We start from the raw sequence: 18,852 nt of genomic DNA, 5'->3' as shown, positions 1-18,852 counted from the left end.
TCGTTATTATACATACGTAGATTAAGCTATATACATTTGCCACCTTGGTTTTATATAATTATACATTTTATATACATTTTATTTCTTCCTTTTAATTGGATTATGCAGTCCGATTTGGACATGTATGCGGTTATCCCCCCCTTGTGACCTAGTTTTTCTTTCTTCTTCTAATATATACTTGGGTACTATGCTTTGTTTGTTAACATTAATAACTTTTTCAGGGCTGGATTGTTTGGGTCTTTGTGCGAAGAAAGAAGCCTCGGACGGGACGGTTTCTTCCAAGAAACTATTTTCGACGTGGATGTGAGGACCGGATGACCGATCTGCGCCAGGGGGTTCTTGGTCTTTGGGCTGTGGCTCAAATGGTGAGTTTTTTTCCATTATATCCCCTCCCCCATCACAATCCACCTCCCCCTGGGGTAAGTCCTGACTAGTTTCAGGGTTTTCTTCTATAAAATCGTCACCATCGTTATCTAGGTAGGTAAAATCGTCGTTTTCCATACCTTTATTATCGTTTATTTCGGTTTGCCCGGTATTATCTATGGTCAAGGTTATTTCCTCAGACGGGACAATTTCCTCAATTGGAAAGACGTTAAAGGAAAGTGTTTCCCCCAATAATTCTACTTTAGAATCTATTTTTCGTATTTTATCCCTACTGACAACTTGGTTAGTTTTTATTGGATTTGATCCAAAGGGACTGAGTTCAAAAAGGGCCTCTGAGAATTTTTTTGTTACAATAAAAGGACCCCCATAGAAAGATTGCAATTTTTTACTGACCCCTATCTTGACTAGGTTAAAAAATGCAAAGCATACATCGTTGACGAAAAGGGGAGATGAAGCCTTCCTAGATTTATTTTGAAACTCTAAATAGATTTTAGATTTTTTGGAAACCTGTGCAATAATTTCTTCCAAATTTTTTAGGTAGTTTAAGTAAGACCTGCAGTCAATGTCCTGCCTTTTCTGCAGGATTGGAGAAAAGAAATCGAGATTGAGAGTTGGTTGTCTGCCGAACATAAGATAATATGGCGTATACCCCGTTCTTCTAGACGTACTAGAGTTAATTACAAAAGTGGTCAAAGCTAATTTTCTTGCCCAGTCTTTACTTTCGAATCGGTCATCGGATCTTAGACCTGCATAAATGCTTTGATTATGCCTTTCACATGGGTTACTATTAGGGTTTCTTGGGGGGATAAGTTTAGTTTCGATACCTAGTTCATCCATAACTTTTTTGAAAACTTCCCCAGTAAAATTTGTTCCCCTGTCACTCCTCAATGACCGAAATAAGCCGTAGGTGGGTACCACTTGTTCAAGGATGACCTTCACCGTGCTTTCCACGGTGGCGTCCTTGATGGGGTGGGCGATTATGTACCTAGAGAATAGGTCAACTAGGATAAATATGTAACGGACATGTTGTCCTTGGAAATAGTTAGGGGTTAAAGGACCGATAAGGTCTACTGATACCTGGCCAAAAATCTCGTGACTAATGGCTGAATGGTTGATAGGTTGTTTGTGTTTAGGTACCTGCCCTATTTTTCTTAGGCAGGTAATACAATTTTTGATGCGTGATTCGACAAACTTATTAATTCCTATAAGGAAGAATCTTTCATTTATCTTGCGTATTGTTTCGTTAACCCCCTTGTGACCTATACTATTATTATGTGCTAATTCAAAAACTTTATTATATAATCCAATGGGTACGACGGGTCTTTCAATGAATGTTCCATTGCTAAGAGGTTGTCTAAATATTAGAAGTCCTTCCATAATGTATAAATGTTCTATTAATTTAAAAAGGACCTCTTTCCGGCCGGTTAGTTCAGCTTTTTCAAAACTCGACAACTTCTTTTTTTCGAATATCCACCTACGAATTTCAGATAATACTTGATCTTTTTGTGTTTCAGATTGCCAAACATTGTGCACACCGACTTCCGAAGCCGCATGTAACTCAAAAATCTGGTCTTGGTATGGGCAATCCTGTTCATAAGGATCCAAGGTAAATGAGCTAGTACATTTTTCACAATCGGTTTCCTTATGTTCTTTGCATAAAAATTGCCCTCTAGATAGATTGTCGGCATTGCAATGGTCCCTACCCTTCCTATGAATTACTGTAAAGTCAAAACTTTGGATAAAGAAAATCCATCTCAGAGTTACACCATTTATTGTTCCTTTTTGCCATTTTTTGTAATGAACTAAGGAAATCGAATCTGTACGCACAATAAAGTTTCTAAATCTTAAATAATGAAGAAATGTTTTAAGAACAAATACTAGACATGCTAATTCGCCTTTATAACTTGGATAATTTTTCTCTGCCCCGTTACATTTTTTGGAACATATTCCAATAATTCTTTCTTCCCCCCCCTGATTTTGGCTGAGAATTCCAGCGAAATAACTTGTAGAAAAATCTACGTCTACTATAAAGGGGTTAGGATTATCCCACTGGGGATAGCCTTTACTTATAGAATATGAGAACATATTTATGAAATTTTCCCAATCTTTTGATAGGGAATTGGTCCATTCGATAACTTTATCGTTTCTGTGTTCGTCTAGGGTACAAGAATTTTTCGCATAGGATGGGAAATAGGCCCTATAATAATTGGAGAAGCCCAGGAAACGCTGGAGTTCCTTGCCTGTCCTGGGCCTGCTCCAATTTTTAATTTGTTCTAAATATGCGGGGTTCATTTTAAGTCCTTGGGAACTGACTATATGACCTAAATATGTACATTCGGATGTGAAAAATTTACATTTGGCTAGATTTAACTTAAGTTTTGCTATTTTTAGGACTCCGAAGAGTTTTCTGAGATGCTTCAGATGTTCCTCAACATTCTTTGAGAATATAATAAGATCATCAAGGTAAGAAATTATAAACTCGTATAAGCCAGGGATAAGGGTTAGGACTCTGTCCATCAAATGGCAGAAAACACTTGGCGCGTTACACAGTCCAAACGGCAGTTTCTTGAAAAGATACTGCCTGTTAAGGGCTGTGAACGCTGTCAAGTGTTTACTTTCCTCCGAAATGGCTAGCGCATGGAATGCGCTAGTCAAGTCGAGGGTGGTAAATACATTGCCAGTGCCTAATTTTTCTAAATTACTAGAAATCAGGGGAAGGGGCCAATTAATTTTTCGTGTTACACTATTAAGCGCACGAAAATCGATAACGAACCTAAGCTTGCCTTCCCCCCCAGCCGTTGGTTTTTTCTTTACCGCAAAGATTGGGGAGGACCACTCGCTGTAGCCCTCCTCAATGACGCCCCCCCTTAGCCAATTTTCAATTTGTTCTTTTAATTTGGCTTCGTATAATGGGTTTAATTGGATGTTTCTAGCCTTAATAGGTTTAGCCCCGGGGATCAAGTCTATTTTATACTGTAAGAGATCGCAGTTACCGATATCGGCATCGTCAGTCGAAAATATATCGAAATGATCAAGGCATAATTTTACTACCTTTTCCTTCATCCCTGGGTTATTTTTGATAAGATCACTATTTTCTAAGTCTAATTTTTCTTTATTGAATTTAATTCTTTTAAGAAGTGTAGTTCCTGACAATTCATTTATTTGATTAATACTTTTATTGCAGGAATTTGGGGAATCTGATTCGAATTCAAAGCAATATCCAACTTTAACGTTATTCAATAAGGTAATATTTTTTCCTGCTAAATTGACAAAATTTACCCAACATTCTCCCTTCTCATTTACATTATAAATACCCTCCATAAGCATCAAGCCGTTATGGCTTGTCATTTTAGAATTATTTGGGGATATATACAGCTTCCTATTTTTTTGATGGATAGGTATTGTTATCACTGTTGTATTCCCCCCCGGCAAGAATGTTGTTTTCTTTGCTAATTTTACGCATGTTTCATTTTGTTTTAATGTCCCAGTCCCCCCCTGGTTACTCCAATTTATTCCTGGGATAAGGGAGTTTTGTTCCGTATGAACATTATTTGTAGGAATTAAGGGTATGTTTTTACTTTCTTCAACTATGTTAATTGTTGAACTTTCTATTGGGATTTGCTCGCCAGTAGGGAGCTCAAAGGAGAACTTATCTAGTAACAAATTAATTCGATTAACTTTGAGAAATTCATATCCTAGATTTATAATTTTAGACGTCGTTTCAGGGATGTAAAATGTTTCTTCGAATATTTTATCTGACCCATCAAAGCTGAATTTTAAACTCACGTGTCCTATGATATTTACTGGTTTTAAATCTACAGACAGAGCGCTAAGATTGGCAGGGGTGAATGTGATTTTATTATCATCTAAGATTTCTTTAGAAATAAGGGACCTAAAGTTGTTTCCTGTATCCACTAAAGCGTGTTGCAGGAATTCCCCCCCCACGGGATTAAGAACTTTTAGTTTTGCACAGATAGGCATTATAAAATAAATTATATTTTTAGTCGAAGCCTAAGATGCATATTTTCCAAGATCCCTACCTCAGCGGTTAGACGATGGTAATCCTCACACAGAGATTTCCTGTGTTCCAGGTATAGTTGTCTGTCGAATTTTTTCAAATAATGAAATGTTTTAACAATATGGTTAATTGTTAAAATAATTTTATATAACTTTCTGGGTTTCATTAAGTTTTTTTATTAGACGATTTTCAGCTCCAGAAATTTCTTAATAAGCATGAGAATGTTGATAGTTCTAAAGAAACTACTAAACTTTAATACGGGTCCTTATTTATATACTTGGATATATGATAAAAACCTATCGGAATGAAATTGAACTAAAAAGTTTTCGAAAGATTGAAAGGCTACAAAGTAGCTTAAAAATAAGTGTTCAGCTTGCAACTAACAAGACATTAAAAACAGACTGACTTATTTTTTGATTTATATCTGTATTTATACAAAATATGGTTTTACTAGTCAGTATTTGATTCACAACATCAAATAATATAAAGTTAGCGCTGAATTACAGCTCAAAAAATATTAGATATGACTAATATAATAAAGAGGGTCAATGATGACTGATTTATTATTCTGATATTGTCAGTATTTATACTTAATTTTTTCCACCTATGGGGTAGAACAAGTTTATATATTTACTAAAGTATAATTAATGCTGAATATCAGCTTCAAAAATAAGATGTGGTTTGTAGTAACTGCTTTGATAGTAACTGGCCTTGATTAATAATATGCATTCACTTTTATATAGACCTTTTATTCCGCTGGTAATCCTAGCGGAGGCTAATAGAACTAAGTTTATGTTTATTTTATTCTGCTGGTAATCCTAGCGGAAAATAATTTAATCAAAATGTTTTAAGATTTTATTAATCACGTTTTAAGTGATTAAAGTTTTTTAATTTTTAACTGCTGCTTAATTGCAGCTCAAAAAATCAGAGAGTAAATGATAACAACAAAGAACTGAAGGACAACTGAATTAGATTTGGAAATTTGCTCGTATTTATACAGATTTTCCAGTAGACCCCCCCCCTTCTTATTATTTACTTATACGGGCCGCGGTAGCATTCTAGGCGACATCTTTCGGATACATAATAAATTAAATATAGTTCTATTATTGTCACTGTACAAAATGCAATAATATTTATCCATATGAATAAGTTATTATACATAATTGCTGAAATATTTCAGCTACAAAAATCAGAGGCTAAGAGTGTGCAACTCTCAGATAAAATTGATACTGAGGATTTAACTCAAAAATCATTGTTTATATATAGATAATTCGCTTAAGGTCCCCTAGCGGTTAAAAATTGAACTAGAATGTTTTAGATTCTAATATATATACACTCAAAATATACGATATTTACATTTTAGATAGATCATGCGATATTAAAAATAAATACTACTAAATAGAAAATAGGTATTCACTTGTTAGCTTCTTGATAAAGACTATTAGATTTTAAAAAAATGGAAATATTAAGTGCATGTGAAATGCTCCTCAGGTTACTTCCCTATTTCCCCCAATTTCCTGTATCAGCTACATTTGGATAGGGAAAGGAGGGGGAGGAGTTTATTTTGTGTTGCTTAGTCAGACTTAATAATAACAATTTGTTTTATTTTTTCGCGCCAAAGCATTGCTTGGCAAGGGATATTTGATATTAAGGAATTTGCAAGTTTAGCTTGGCATGGGATATTTTGTTTATCTTTCATATCAAAATATGAAATTCATTCAGCAAATTTTTATTTTCTGGGATAGGGACAATTAATATCGCATAAATCCACTTTTACATCTAGTGGACGTGATTTTTAACAATCGCTTGTACATATTTATCTATTTCAGATTCTTCGCTGGCTTCCTGATCCATTTGGTTGATAGTTTTACGCGCATACTGCTCAGGTATTTTATTACTATTACTTGGAGCTTTTCTAGGGGTGAATTTACTCCGTGTTTTACCAAAGCGGGACTCAGGATGTGGGGGCTCCCCAGCTTTCTTTTTGTTGCAATTCTGCACTACATGGCCAGGGATATTACAATGCCAGCATTTAATATTTTTACTCCTCCCATTAAAGGCTCCTATAACGCCCTCGATTTGATCCCAAGCAATAGGATCATCCTCATGATCTACCCAAGAGGGAACCTCGTCAGGTTCTTCGGTTAAGTTTTCCTTATACACTGCCGTGTTAGTGGGGATATTATCTTCGATAATGCTGATTATGGGTTGTTTTTTCGTTTCCGCAGAATTTTTAGGTAGGAACATTTCCATGGCTTGGGAATAGCAAGCCGAAAGGTTTTCCTTGCTAATATGACCAGACCCATCCCAATTAACGTATCTTTGTCCGAGGTTAATAAGTTTATTTAAGTAAGCGTTGTAATCGTCCAAAAATTGCATACTCTCAACGTAATTGGCCATGTCCATGGCAAGGTTGGTATACAGCAGATTTTTGCTAACGTTAAGATAGAATTCTTTCCACTTCTTTTTAGGTATGAGGCCAGGATTCATGAGTTTGAACACCCTAAGTTTGTTTTCAAAATAGGTGTCAAGGGGTTGATTAGTCTCCTGTTTTAGGTTGTAGAAGTACTGCGAGGCTACTTCTGGATCCGAGAAAGGAGTGACCAGCCTCCTAATCATCAGGTAATAACTTAAGGCAGATAAGGCCTGATTTCTTTCAGGCGTAATTAGGTCTCCTAATCGTTCCCCTCTAGAGTCATAAATTCGCTGGTATAAAATATCCTTGAAAAGGATTGGGTCACAGATTCTGTATGTCTTTGCAACCCTCCACATATTAGAAAAGAAATTATCAAAGTCGGCCCTGCCGTCCCACCTAGGGGCATCCCTTGCAAAATCGGAATCCCATTTTTGTCCCTTAATAAAGCATTCCTTAATAAAGTCATCGTCGGCGGCGCTAGTTGTTGCCGCCGCGGATGTGCCTGTGTTTGGCGTGTTTCTTGTAGAGGGTCTTGTTGCTACATTGGGTGCAGACCGTGTAGGTCTACGGAGGGGCTCTAACGACTTAATCCTATCAGGGACAAAGGGAATCCTTTCTAATAAGGTTTTTTCATATTCCGTTAGAGAAGTTTCTCTTACATTCATCCAATTGTCATTATCCGCCGGACCTATAAAGCCTACAATTGAATAGGCCATACAACCTGGGGCTGTCATCCTATCCTTGGCGACCCATTCGACCACATTTATCTTTTGCTGAACTGATATCCAATCATAAAAAGTGGCGTTAATTGAATCATCACCTATGGTGTTAAAATGAGTCATGTTAAGACTTTCGTTTAACGTTTTTTCCGCAAACAATGGGCCAAGATTTCCGTCCGCTGGGAGTTTTGATACTCTACGTTTTAGATCTAAGATGTCGGTGTCGGCTAATAATCTGCGATGTGATTCTGTGTCCTTAAACCCTGCCCATTTTGTTTCTATTTCGAGCTTCATAATCTCGGATTCTTGTTTTATTATATCTCTATAATGTGACGAATATTCGTTTAACTTAACATTTAACGCTTCCGATATGAGTTCTTTGATTTTTTCAGGGGAAAGCGGGTCAGCCTGCTGCTGCGAGGTACCAGGGACGGCCGGAGCCGGCGGAGGCGGCGGATTTTTGGTTTTATCATTATCCCCTTTCTTGGCATTATCGGTCATGGTGCTGGAGTGTAGTGTTCGTTAACACTGATTTGTCTACCACGAAACTTTTTTAAGAACTTGGGAATATCCCTTTCTTCCTGTTTTAAGGAGAAAATATGGAAATGTGTGAAATTAAATACTAGTGTGAAAATAAAAGGCGGGTTCCTTTTTATCTTTCTTTGGCAGTTTGCCACGAAATAATTATTAGAAATATTCTGTAACAAATTGTTACTATAAACTGTTTCTGTGAATAAACTTAGTTATCAGGAAAATATTAATTTCACTTTGCAATCGAAGCTACTTTACAATTTAATTTTGTCTGTACGTTAATAATTATCTATACCTTCCCCCCTCAAAAATTGAGTGGTAGACAAGACTGCGCCAAAATGACGTAGGAGGGGATGTACAGACAGACTGGAATACGAGTATAGAGTAGCTTCGATACAATTAAATATCAATAATATAACAAGGTATTTCTAAAAAATACAACATTTATTAAGCAATTAAAACTGGTTAGAATAGGCAGATTAATGGGATTATTATTATAGGATATATTTAATATGATATCAATTAAAGGCTTGGACGTCCTGTTTCTTAGTTAGGTAAGAAACGACGTACTTGAACACGTGGGAAATATAGATACCGCCAGCCTAGACTTATAGGCTTGTATCTAACCGAATGCAGACGGGAGAGAAGTATTCACTCTTTGGCCTGCAACAATCAACTAGCCCTCAACACAGCAGGATGGAGTATAGTGGCGGTTACAAGTGGAGGTCTGACTCAGCCAGAGAAGTATAGGAATGTGGACAGGGATAGGGATACATAAACTTGGATGGTGATTACCACAATACTGTTTAAGGAAATACTGATATTTTTCGGACTTGATTACTTAAATGCTTCGCTTGTAATATTGCATCTTATTTATACAGGAATCAGTACTCCAAAAATCAGATCAATCGGAAGATTATATCCCATAAAAAATTGTTGTTAAAAAGTTAGAACAACAATGTGTTTAAAATGGACGTACAGACATTCTGGTAAAGATTATAGAGTTGCCACGCTTTCTAAATCGTACCTAACTACTAGAGGATCGAATCATCATACAAAGTTTGAAGTCGAAAGGAAAATTCCAACATACCTAAATTAATGAAAAAAAATTACCGTTATGGACTTATGGACGGACCGACCCTAATTATAGAAAAGCTTTGCTTTTAAGAATACGCAGCTCCCTAACTATACGTAGCAGAGGAAACGTTCTTATATTTCCCAAAAATAGACTTCTTAGCGGTTCTAACAATATGCGTAACATTTTTCTACTATGAACACAAGCCGCGCAATTTTAATTAAAAATCTACGCATTTTTTTGGCAAACCCTTTATTTTAAGGGAAACAGTATGGATTCTGTAATTGTTACATTAACCATTCTTAATAATCTTTCTCAACCCAGTAACATTTATAATGGTATAAATAATTGATTAATTAAATTTTAGCAAACTGGTTGCCTGGGATTGTTGCAGCAATCCACCTTTTGGAATTCCACAGGTAAAAAAATTTTAGGAACATAAGTTACTTAACAGATTTCAAATGAATTATTGGGTATAGTCCTTTTGTTGCAACGCCTCATGAGGGACATTTAGTTGAATTTTCACAGTATTTTTTTTCCCTATTTCTAGCTCCTAGCTCTAGCTCTAACCATGCAGGGCAATCACATGACCCAACTTAACCTAACCTAACCTAAAATAACCCATAAAAATTAATGTGAAAATACGATGAAACGCCCCTTAAGAGGCGTTGCCATGAAAGGGACTATACCCGAATTATCTATTAACACAAATCAGTATAAATGAATATTTACATCATAGGATATTATATGATTAAGCAATAGCTGTAATGTAAAAATACTTTACTATTTTGAGACCCTACAAAGTGTTTGAAAAAATGAGTCGTCAATAGATCCATCTCTTTTTAACCCTTACAGATCGGGGGGGGGGGGGCTCCAAGAGCCCCCCCCTCTAGTTTTTTCAATCTCATTTTTTTTGTAGGTAAGATGGAGTGCTGTGACTTCATGACTTTTTAAGTTTAGTAATTATACGTCGGCAAGAGTTGATTTTATTAGGATATCTGGTCTGTGTCGGTCGTGGTGTCCGGTCAAAGTTGGTTGGGTAGCACCAAATTTAGAAAAAAATTCTAAGTAAATCTTAATTTCTACATTATGACTTTTGTGTATAAGGTAGAAACCTAAATTTTTTTTGGTGAATACTTAGATATCAATGACCTTCTGAGAAAAGTGGTGTTATGACCGTTTGACCGCTCCCTGACCGACTTTGTGACCGATTTTTGTCCGGCTTTTATTACAGACATATATCATGAATATCGTGGCTTCTATTACAGCTAGAGACCTATAATTTTTTTTGGTAAATCCTTGAGCAACAACAAACAGATAAAAATATTAATTGGCGCCGCCAACCGCCGTTTTACCGCCGTAACCGCCGAAAATGGCGGTTTCCGTTATTTGCCGTTTTTCGGCGATGATCAGAAAAAGTAATTTTTTTGTTATGAAAAATAAAAGTTCGTCCTAAAATTTGGTCATCCTAGCTGCAAAATTGGCCGCTCTACAGCTGTTTTAAAATTTAGCGGCTGGCCGCTAAAAAGCGGCTAAGGAGCGGCCTGGCCGCTATGACTAGAAAAAGTAATTTTCTCTAAAAATACACATGAACCACCAGAAAAAAATTTTACGTCTCTATCTGTAACAGGAGCCGAGATAGAGGGGGGGGCTCTTGGAGCCCCCCCCCCCCGATCTATTAAGGTGGGAATTGGGGCCCGAGCTGTAAGGGTTAAGGGGTTTCCTTTTCCCATCTCTTCTTACATTCTTACAAAATTTTATGCATGGTTTGGTAATTGGGTTGGCCGTTACAAAGGCTGAAAATACAATTTATATTTATTTTTCATATTTTTAGATCCAGCTACTTCACTGGACCAAGAGATACACGAAGGGTAATTTATTTATTCTAATTTGAAGGACTATAAAGGATTATTATATACAATAACAGAGGAAAAATTGTTTAAAAGAAAAGCTTGAAGCTTAATAAAAAAGTGATAATTCTTTCATTTACATTCTAGAGAATTTATTTGGGTACACTTTAGCTCAACACGTAGCACATCCGCTCATTGTCAGGAAGGTGATAGGTTCAAATCTTGGTTCAACACCGCAACATAACTAAAGACGTTAAAATGGTTCCTACTGCTGCTATGTCAGGTGCGCGACATAAATAGTTAGAGTAGGGGGAATTTCCTTTGCCCAAAACAGGCGTAACTCACTACCATGCACAGTTAGGACTTCACAAAGGTCGTGCAATCAAAGGGTTGGCTGACTGATGGGCAAATGGATGCTTTACAACGCAACAATAGGGCTTAGGCCTGACAACCCTATCCCATATCCATAAAAAAGCCACATTGTTACAGAAACACTGACAAATTGTCAGCGGCCCATGCTCCCCCTGTGGAGTGAAAAGGGCTTGTTTCTGTTACACTTTAAAATTTTTCTAATGAAAATAATTATCTAAATTAGTTATTGAATTTTTTAATATTTAGCAACAAAAGTTTGTACTGATGATGTTGGTTTGTGTCCTGCTCTACCCAATATTGCCAACCATAGGTAAACTAAATTATTTTTCTCTATTCTAAAGAAGCTAAACTTGTGCTTTTCATACCTAGTAAGAACTTTAAACATCACCTCCTAAATAAATAGTACAAGAAAACATCTATAATCAACAAATAATAGTTTAAACAAGGATGACAACATCCATCAAAGCAAAGCTCTGAAATGGAAGGACAAACGGTCAATAACACATGCAGAGTGTCAGAACTGAATAAACTAAATATTAATCCATAATTATATTTATTGTAATAAGTAATATTGTTATTAAATTTGTTGCGAAACTGACTAAATACATGATACTGTTTAAGGACATACTGACGTTTTTTAGGATTTGATTATAGAGATGCTTCGTTTATAACATTGTACCTTGTTGTAATAGGAATCAGTATTAAAAAAAACAGATGAATAGGATAATTTAAACATATGTGGTAAGGCGGCATCATACGGACAAGCCTTTCATAGAGTTGCTATGCTTCGGCTTATCAAATCACAACCCAGCGCTAATCCTATTATCACCATTTCACCCGGTCCCTTCAGGTCCTTGCCGACACCTCACAAGCAGCGGTCAAATTGGACATCTCTGATAGTGGGAGGGGCGCGGCCCCTCTACAACCCCAAGCCCCAGTCACCTGTCTTGCCGGGAGATGTCTGCCTTCCCCTTGCTGAAGCTTACCCCACAAATATTCACCGAAACAGGGCTCCGCCCTCATCTCCCCACACCCCCTTCTACCTAACCTATTTTATCATCTAATTGTGTATATATAGTAGTAATCCTATTGTAAATGTATTCAGTTTTAAATATATCTCTTTAGTAGCAACTACTGTTAGTTACTTATTGATAGAATCTTTAAGGCTAGGGGCTCGTTTGAATCGAACTCGCGATTGTAGGGTTGAAACGCTTCACCCTACCACAACTTGGAGTCAGCGTGTTTCAATCGAGCCCTGCTAAAACTAGCCAATTCTATCTCTGATTGGACCCTTTTGCAAGTAAGGGGACAGTCAGCCGCCAACTAAGAAGCCAACTGACCCAAGGGACGGCCTTTTTAGGTCAATTTTCCATCATTTTTGAACGCATTACGTAGGCATCTGGCCTACTGCAGGCAGATTTTGCCTGCTAAAAGCGCCCGTTAACGGCGTTTTCCGCACCGTTTGGGAGCTGCGCTAGGTGCGCAACCACGGTGATCGGACAACTTAGCCCAGACGGCTACAGAACCGAGTATAATTTGGCATGTGTAGCTGGGACAAGCCCCAGGACACCCAGGCCAAACCTACGAGACGGACAGCTGCGTAGCTGGTCTCCCCGAGAAGGCAATGTGTGGCTGCGAAGCTCCAGCACACAAGTAAGGCCTACCAACTGCGACGGATAGCAGAATTCGAACCCAAGGCGCCGGGAGAGAGTTGAGCTACGAGGGGCCGCTGCCAGGCCCTCTGCCTGAGCAGCCGCGCGTAGTCGAGCGAGGGACACACTGGGTGGATACCGCTCTGAACGCCCACAAGGGGACCAACCTGCTAGCCATGGGAGTGCCCCCAGTGCCCCTGGTGCCCCTGGAGAGCCTGCCAACGACGTTCCCCGAGATTTCCAGCCCTCCAGAGGCCATCTTCTCTGCAGATACATTTATCAACGGCCAGCCGTGTCCAACTGGCCCCCTTTACCTGGGGCCCCCAGCGGCCAAGCCCGCTAAGTCGCGGTCAGCTAAGTCTGAGACCAGGCCAGTCAAGTCGCGGCCTGATGCACTCGGAGCCTCTCTCGGTCCGCGGGATCCAGCCACCCCCGGGGCCGAACCCGTCGCGTTGCGGTCAGCTAAGTCCGAGACCAGGCCCGTCAAGTCGTGGCCTGATGCACTCGGAGCCGCACCCGACCCACATGATTCAGCCACTCCCGACGCTGAGCCCGTCAAGTCGCGGCCGGACGCCCCCGGAGCCAAGGCTGGCCCCGCGCCAGTAACCACTTACAAGCTGAATGCCGTCACTCCAGCCAATGGCCAACCACCCCAGCTTCGGACGGCCAAACGGGTAGCCCTGCCTGGGCGCAGCATCATGGCTGTCCCCGTTGAACTGGTGGGGCACCGTACCAAAGACGCCATCCAGCTGTCTGCCCTGGAACAGAGGTTTGGGGAGTACCTTGTCATCCCAGAAGGCCTGTATGCGCACCGGCCTGGCTCCGCCAACATGTTCCGAGTACTGGTGGTCTATGAGGGGGAGATGCCTCTCCTGCTGAACGCCAGCCTTCCCGTGGCAGGGGAGCTGGTGAAGCCTGACATCCTGGAGGTCTCCGATGAGCCTCCCCCTTGCCTCCACTCCATTCAAGAACCTTCTGAACCCCCAGATATGCAGCAGCTGTGGGCAGACCTTAAGCTGGAGGAGAACGAGTTCCTGCGCAAGGACCCCCTGCTCAAGAAGGAGGTTTGGACTATGATATCAGAGTACCGAGACGTATTCTCGAACTCTACCCCGGGCTGCACCGACGTAGTAGAGCTGCAACTCCGACTAAAGCCTGGGACCCAGCCGATCCACCAGAAATTTCGTGATCTGAACCCCCGGCAGGAGGCTGAATTGGAAAGCCAGCTAGATACCTGGCTGAAGGAAGGAGTGATAGAGCCCTCTGACTCGGCCTGGAGCAGCCCCCTGGTGCCCATCAAGAAGAAGGACGGGAGCACCCGTTGGGCTGTCGACTACCGGGCCCTCAACAAGTGCCTAGAGTTAGACAGCTACCCCCTGCCCAAGATCCAACAACTGGTAGAGCGAGCCGGGGGACACCGCGTCTACAGTGCCTTAGACGCGGTGGCTGCGTACTATACCATCCGAGTGTCCGAGGATAGCCGGCCCTGCACGGCCTTCACCACACCTAGAGGCTTGTACCAGTGGAAAAGGATGCCCTTTGGCCTAGCCACCGCACCTTCCGTCTACTCCAGGTTCATCGCCGGGGTCCTCAACCCACTGGGCACGGCCAACCTCCAGTCCTACCTGGACGATGTCTTGTCCTTCCACAACGACACCTGGGCCCACTTGGCTAGACTCCGAGAGGTCTTGGAAGCCCACCGTTGGGGAGGAATCCGCCTCAAGCCCTCCAAGACCAAGCTGTTCCGAGCCAAGGTCGATTATCTGGGCCACACCCTCAGCCGCGAAGGCATAGCCATGCAGGAGGACTACATCGACCGCATCCTAGACTGGCCAGCCCCCAGCACCCCCAAGGACCTGCTGGCGCTCCTGGGGTTCTTTGGGTACTACTGGCTGTTCATCCCGGAGTATGCCGACCTCACCTACGAGATGAATCGGCAGAAGACGACCAAGGCACTGACATGGACGGCTGAGATGGATGCCCAGCTGGTACAGCTCAAGGACAAGTTCCGCCAAGCCCCGATCCGAGCGCCACCCAGGTTTGACCTACCAGCCGTGTTCCAGCTCACCACTGACTACAGCAGCCGGGCCATCTCCGCCATTCTCAGCCAGTGCCAGGACGGCAAGGAGAGGCTCATTGCCGCTGTGGGGCGCAAGACGACTGACCCCGAGACCCGTTACCCTCCTGGAAGGGAGAGATGGCCCCCATCATGTATGGGATCCGGAAATTCCACGGGATCCTGTCCTACCGCAGCTTCCAGATCAACACTGATTCCTCTGCCTTGCTACAAATGAAGTCACTCAACGCATCCACAGGGATGGTAGCCCGCTGGCAGGAGGAACTGGCGGCCCTGGACTTCACCGTCTGCCATCGTCCCGGCGCCCAGAACACCAATGCCGACGCCCTCAGCCGCCGGGAGGATGACAACATGCCTGCCCCGTCCGCTGAAGAATTAGCAGAACAGGCTGAGTATCTCCACCACCTCTGCCAGCTAGGGAAGCCCGCACCTGGCAGACCCTCCACAGTACGCCTGGACCCGGAACAAGTCCTGGAAGCCCAGACCCAAGATCCTCTCCTGCTCCATGTCCGCCAGTGGGTGGCTGACGGGAAGCCCCCAACTAAGGCCGAGCTCCGGGGCAAATCTCGAGATGAACAGCAGTACGCCAGCCGGTTCGCAGCACTCAGACTCAACGAGCACGGCTGCCTTACCATCACCGCCAAGACCCTGACAGGGGAGAGGACTCGTTACCTGCTGCCTTCAGCCCTTCAGCAGGATGCGTACTTCCTGGCCCATGGAGCCCCCATGGCTGGACACCATGGGATGGATGCCACTATAGCTCGCGTCGCCATGCACTTCTTGTGGCCCACCGTGCACCGCGACGTCCCCTTGATGGTCCAGACCTGCCCTGAGTGTGTACAGAAGATCACCAAGGAGCGGTTGAAAGCCGGGATACACGTGCCCTCCCGGCAGGGGTATCCACAGCAAGTCCTGTTCATTGACCTTGTGGGGCCCCTACCTGAGACGCCAGCCGGGAACCGCTACATCCTCACCTGTCAAGATGGGTTCAGCCGGTTTGTCAGCCTCTACGCCATCCACAACAAGCGCACGATCACGGTGGCTGAGGCCTTACTGCACCGCCACATCGCCATGTTCGGATGCCCCCTGAAGATCCACTCCGACAATGGGATGGAGTTCACCGGCCAGGTATTCAAGGAACTGGCCTCCCAGCTCGAGATTGGCCTGACACATCCGCCGCCCTACAACCCGCAGTCCAACCGGGTCGAGAGGTTCCACCGGATGCTCAACACAGGCATGCGGATGTTCTTAGACAGAGACGACAACAACTGGGAGCCGCACTTGCCTGCTATTGCCTTCGCCTACAACACAAAGACCTGCAGGGCCACAGGCGTGACCCCCTTCCTCGCTTACTTTGGGAGAGAGGCCAAGCTCCCCGTGGACTTGGTGCTCCGGCTGCCTGACACTGAGTATGCGTCGGTCCCAGCCAATGTCCAGGCCCTCCTGCAGCGATATCACGCCGTGTTTGACGCAATCCAGCAGCAGGAAGACGGGACCATCCGAAGGAGCGCAGCAGCCTACGAGGGAACGGCCAAGTACGAGGTTGGAGATCTGGTCTGGTATCTGGCCCCCCGCCTGGTGCCGGGGAAAGCAGCCAAGATTACCAAGAGGTGGACCGGCCCCTGGAAGATAGTGCGCCAGGCAACGGACGTCCACTACGTCATCAGCCCAGCCTCTCCTACAGCCAAGATCTCGGAAATCACCGCGCATGTCGGTTGACTGCGCAAGTACACTGGAGATGTCACCGCCCAGCAGATTCCAACGGACATTCAGGACGATTTGGACGGCGACGAAGACGCCACCGAGCTGCCGGTCGGAGCCGCGGCGGTGCCATCCAGTGGACCAGGTCAGCTCCCCATGTACCAGTCGGCTGCCGCCGCAACAGAAGCCTCACTGCCCAGCCGCCAGGATCGTGACCCTGTGGAAGAGAACCTGCAGAACCAGCCCAGCGAGCAACGGCCGGCGCCGCCGGCCCCAGAACCACCCACTGATGCAGTATGGAACCCAGATGCAGACATGGAGCCCCTACCTGCCAGCAGCGAGCCCCCAGGACAAGAAGTTGCCACCGAGATGGAAGTAGTGGCCCCCGAGGACGAAGCGGAAGCGATGTGCCCCCTCCAGATGACAGCCATCCCCATCCGGGTAGGAGCCAAGAGGCCGAGCAACCTGGACAAGACAGGCGCACCCATGGAGTTCTACGCGCCTACTACCATCGTTGTCCCTCCTCTAGGAGCCTCTAGAGTGAGCCTGGGTCTCCGTGTCCAGCTGCCAGCCGAGACAGAGATAGTTCTCCAGACAAGGCCTAACTTCCAGCGCCGAGGCCTGACCGTTGCCAACCCTCAGCTGGGAGCCAACCGGGAGTTGACCATGCTGATATCCAACCACAGTCAGACCGAGCAACGAGTTTCCCGAGGGGCCTGTGTAGCCCGGGCTGTCCTACACCGCGCTGTGCCCCAGGGAGAGTCTGCCGCCCCCCATGGTTCAAGGCCTGATGTCCCGGTGGTCCCGCAGCCCTTGAAGGGGAGGTTGTGGTAAGGCGGCATCATACGGACAAGCCTTTCATAGAGTTGCTATGCTTCGGCTTATCAAATCACAACCCAGCGCTAATCCTATTATCACCATTTCACCCGGTCCCTTCGGGGCCTTGCCGACACCTCACAAGCAGCGGTCAAATTGGACATCTCTGATAGTGGGAGGGGCGCGGCCCCTCTACAACCCCAAGCCCCAGTCACCTGTCTTGCCGGGAGATGTCTGCCTTTCCCTTGCTGAAGCTTACCCCACAAATATTCACCGAAACAAGGCTCCGCCCTCATCTCCCCACACCCCCTTCTACCTAACCTATTTTATCATCTAATTGTGTATATATAGTAGTAATCCTATTGTAAATGTATTCAGTTTTAAATATATCTCTTTAGTAGCAACTACTGTTAGTTACTTATTGATAGAATCTTTAAGGCTAGGGGCTCGTTTGAATCAAACTCGCGATTGTAGGGTTGAAATGCTTCACCCTACCACACATACACAAATTTGTGGTAAAAAAAATCTGCTTGTTTTAAATGGACATACGAACTTTCTGGTAACGATTATAGAGTTGCTGTGCTTTCTAAGTTGTACCTAACTGTTAAGGAATGAGCATGCAAAGTTTGAAATTGATAGGACAATTCTAACCTGTTAAAATTAACGAAAAGAGCTAACCGTAACAGAAGTACAGACCGACCTCTTTTAAAAATAAATGTGATAAGGGTACATTGGTTTCAAACTCTGGTGGTTTTAAGCTGTTTTTTTTGTAAGCAAAAATTAATTGCTAAACCAATTGGGCTCTACTCTTAAGATAATATAGATAATGTTCCTGTGATGGTTTTATGATTTTTTCTCCTGGGGTGGGACAACACCAACGCACCGTCCCCGCCCCCATAACAAATCTCTGCCCTCAAATTTTTATTTTGTAACAGAATCAAAGATGGGGGATGAGAGAACCCCTACTATACCATGGGGTGAAACTTACAAAGGGTGTACAAAAAAGCCCAGTTCACAAAAGCTAAACAGTCGACCGATAGAAATTTTCAGTCAACCTTTTTTGAGGTCAACCTTTTTTCAGTCGTACTTTTGAATATTTACTTTAAAAATAAATTATTTAATGTTCCTTTTTCCCTGAGAAAAACAGCTGGAGGTCAGACTTTACAAAATTTAGACTGACGTCCTCATGATCCAAAAAAAAATAATTTCAATAATATTTGATTTTTCTTGAAAATTAAAAA

General features: G+C 43.2%; 1 protein-coding gene across 1 annotated transcript in view; it reads left to right on the top strand.

Annotated features, from left to right (window-relative positions):
- LOC145306923 (uncharacterized) overlaps window positions 1–18,852 on the top strand; it is a 51,230-nt gene that overhangs the window by 17,171 nt on the left and 15,207 nt on the right. The window contains exons 5-7 of the mRNA XM_080149262.1: window positions 9,511–9,562; window positions 10,978–11,014; window positions 11,612–11,675. Of these exons, the coding sequence (XP_080005388.1) occupies window positions 9,511–9,562; window positions 10,978–11,014; window positions 11,612–11,675 (153 nt within the window). The remainder of the gene's footprint in view (window positions 1–9,510; window positions 9,563–10,977; window positions 11,015–11,611; window positions 11,676–18,852) is intronic.

Source organism: Acartia tonsa, chromosome 15, assembly GCF_053477335.1.
Source record: "Acartia tonsa isolate MP-2025a chromosome 15, ASM5347733v1, whole genome shotgun sequence".
NCBI classification, from domain to species: Eukaryota; Metazoa; Arthropoda; class Copepoda; order Calanoida; family Acartiidae; genus Acartia; species Acartia tonsa.
Note: the sequence above shows the minus strand (reverse complement) of the source record. Positions and strands in the feature narration are given on the sequence as shown.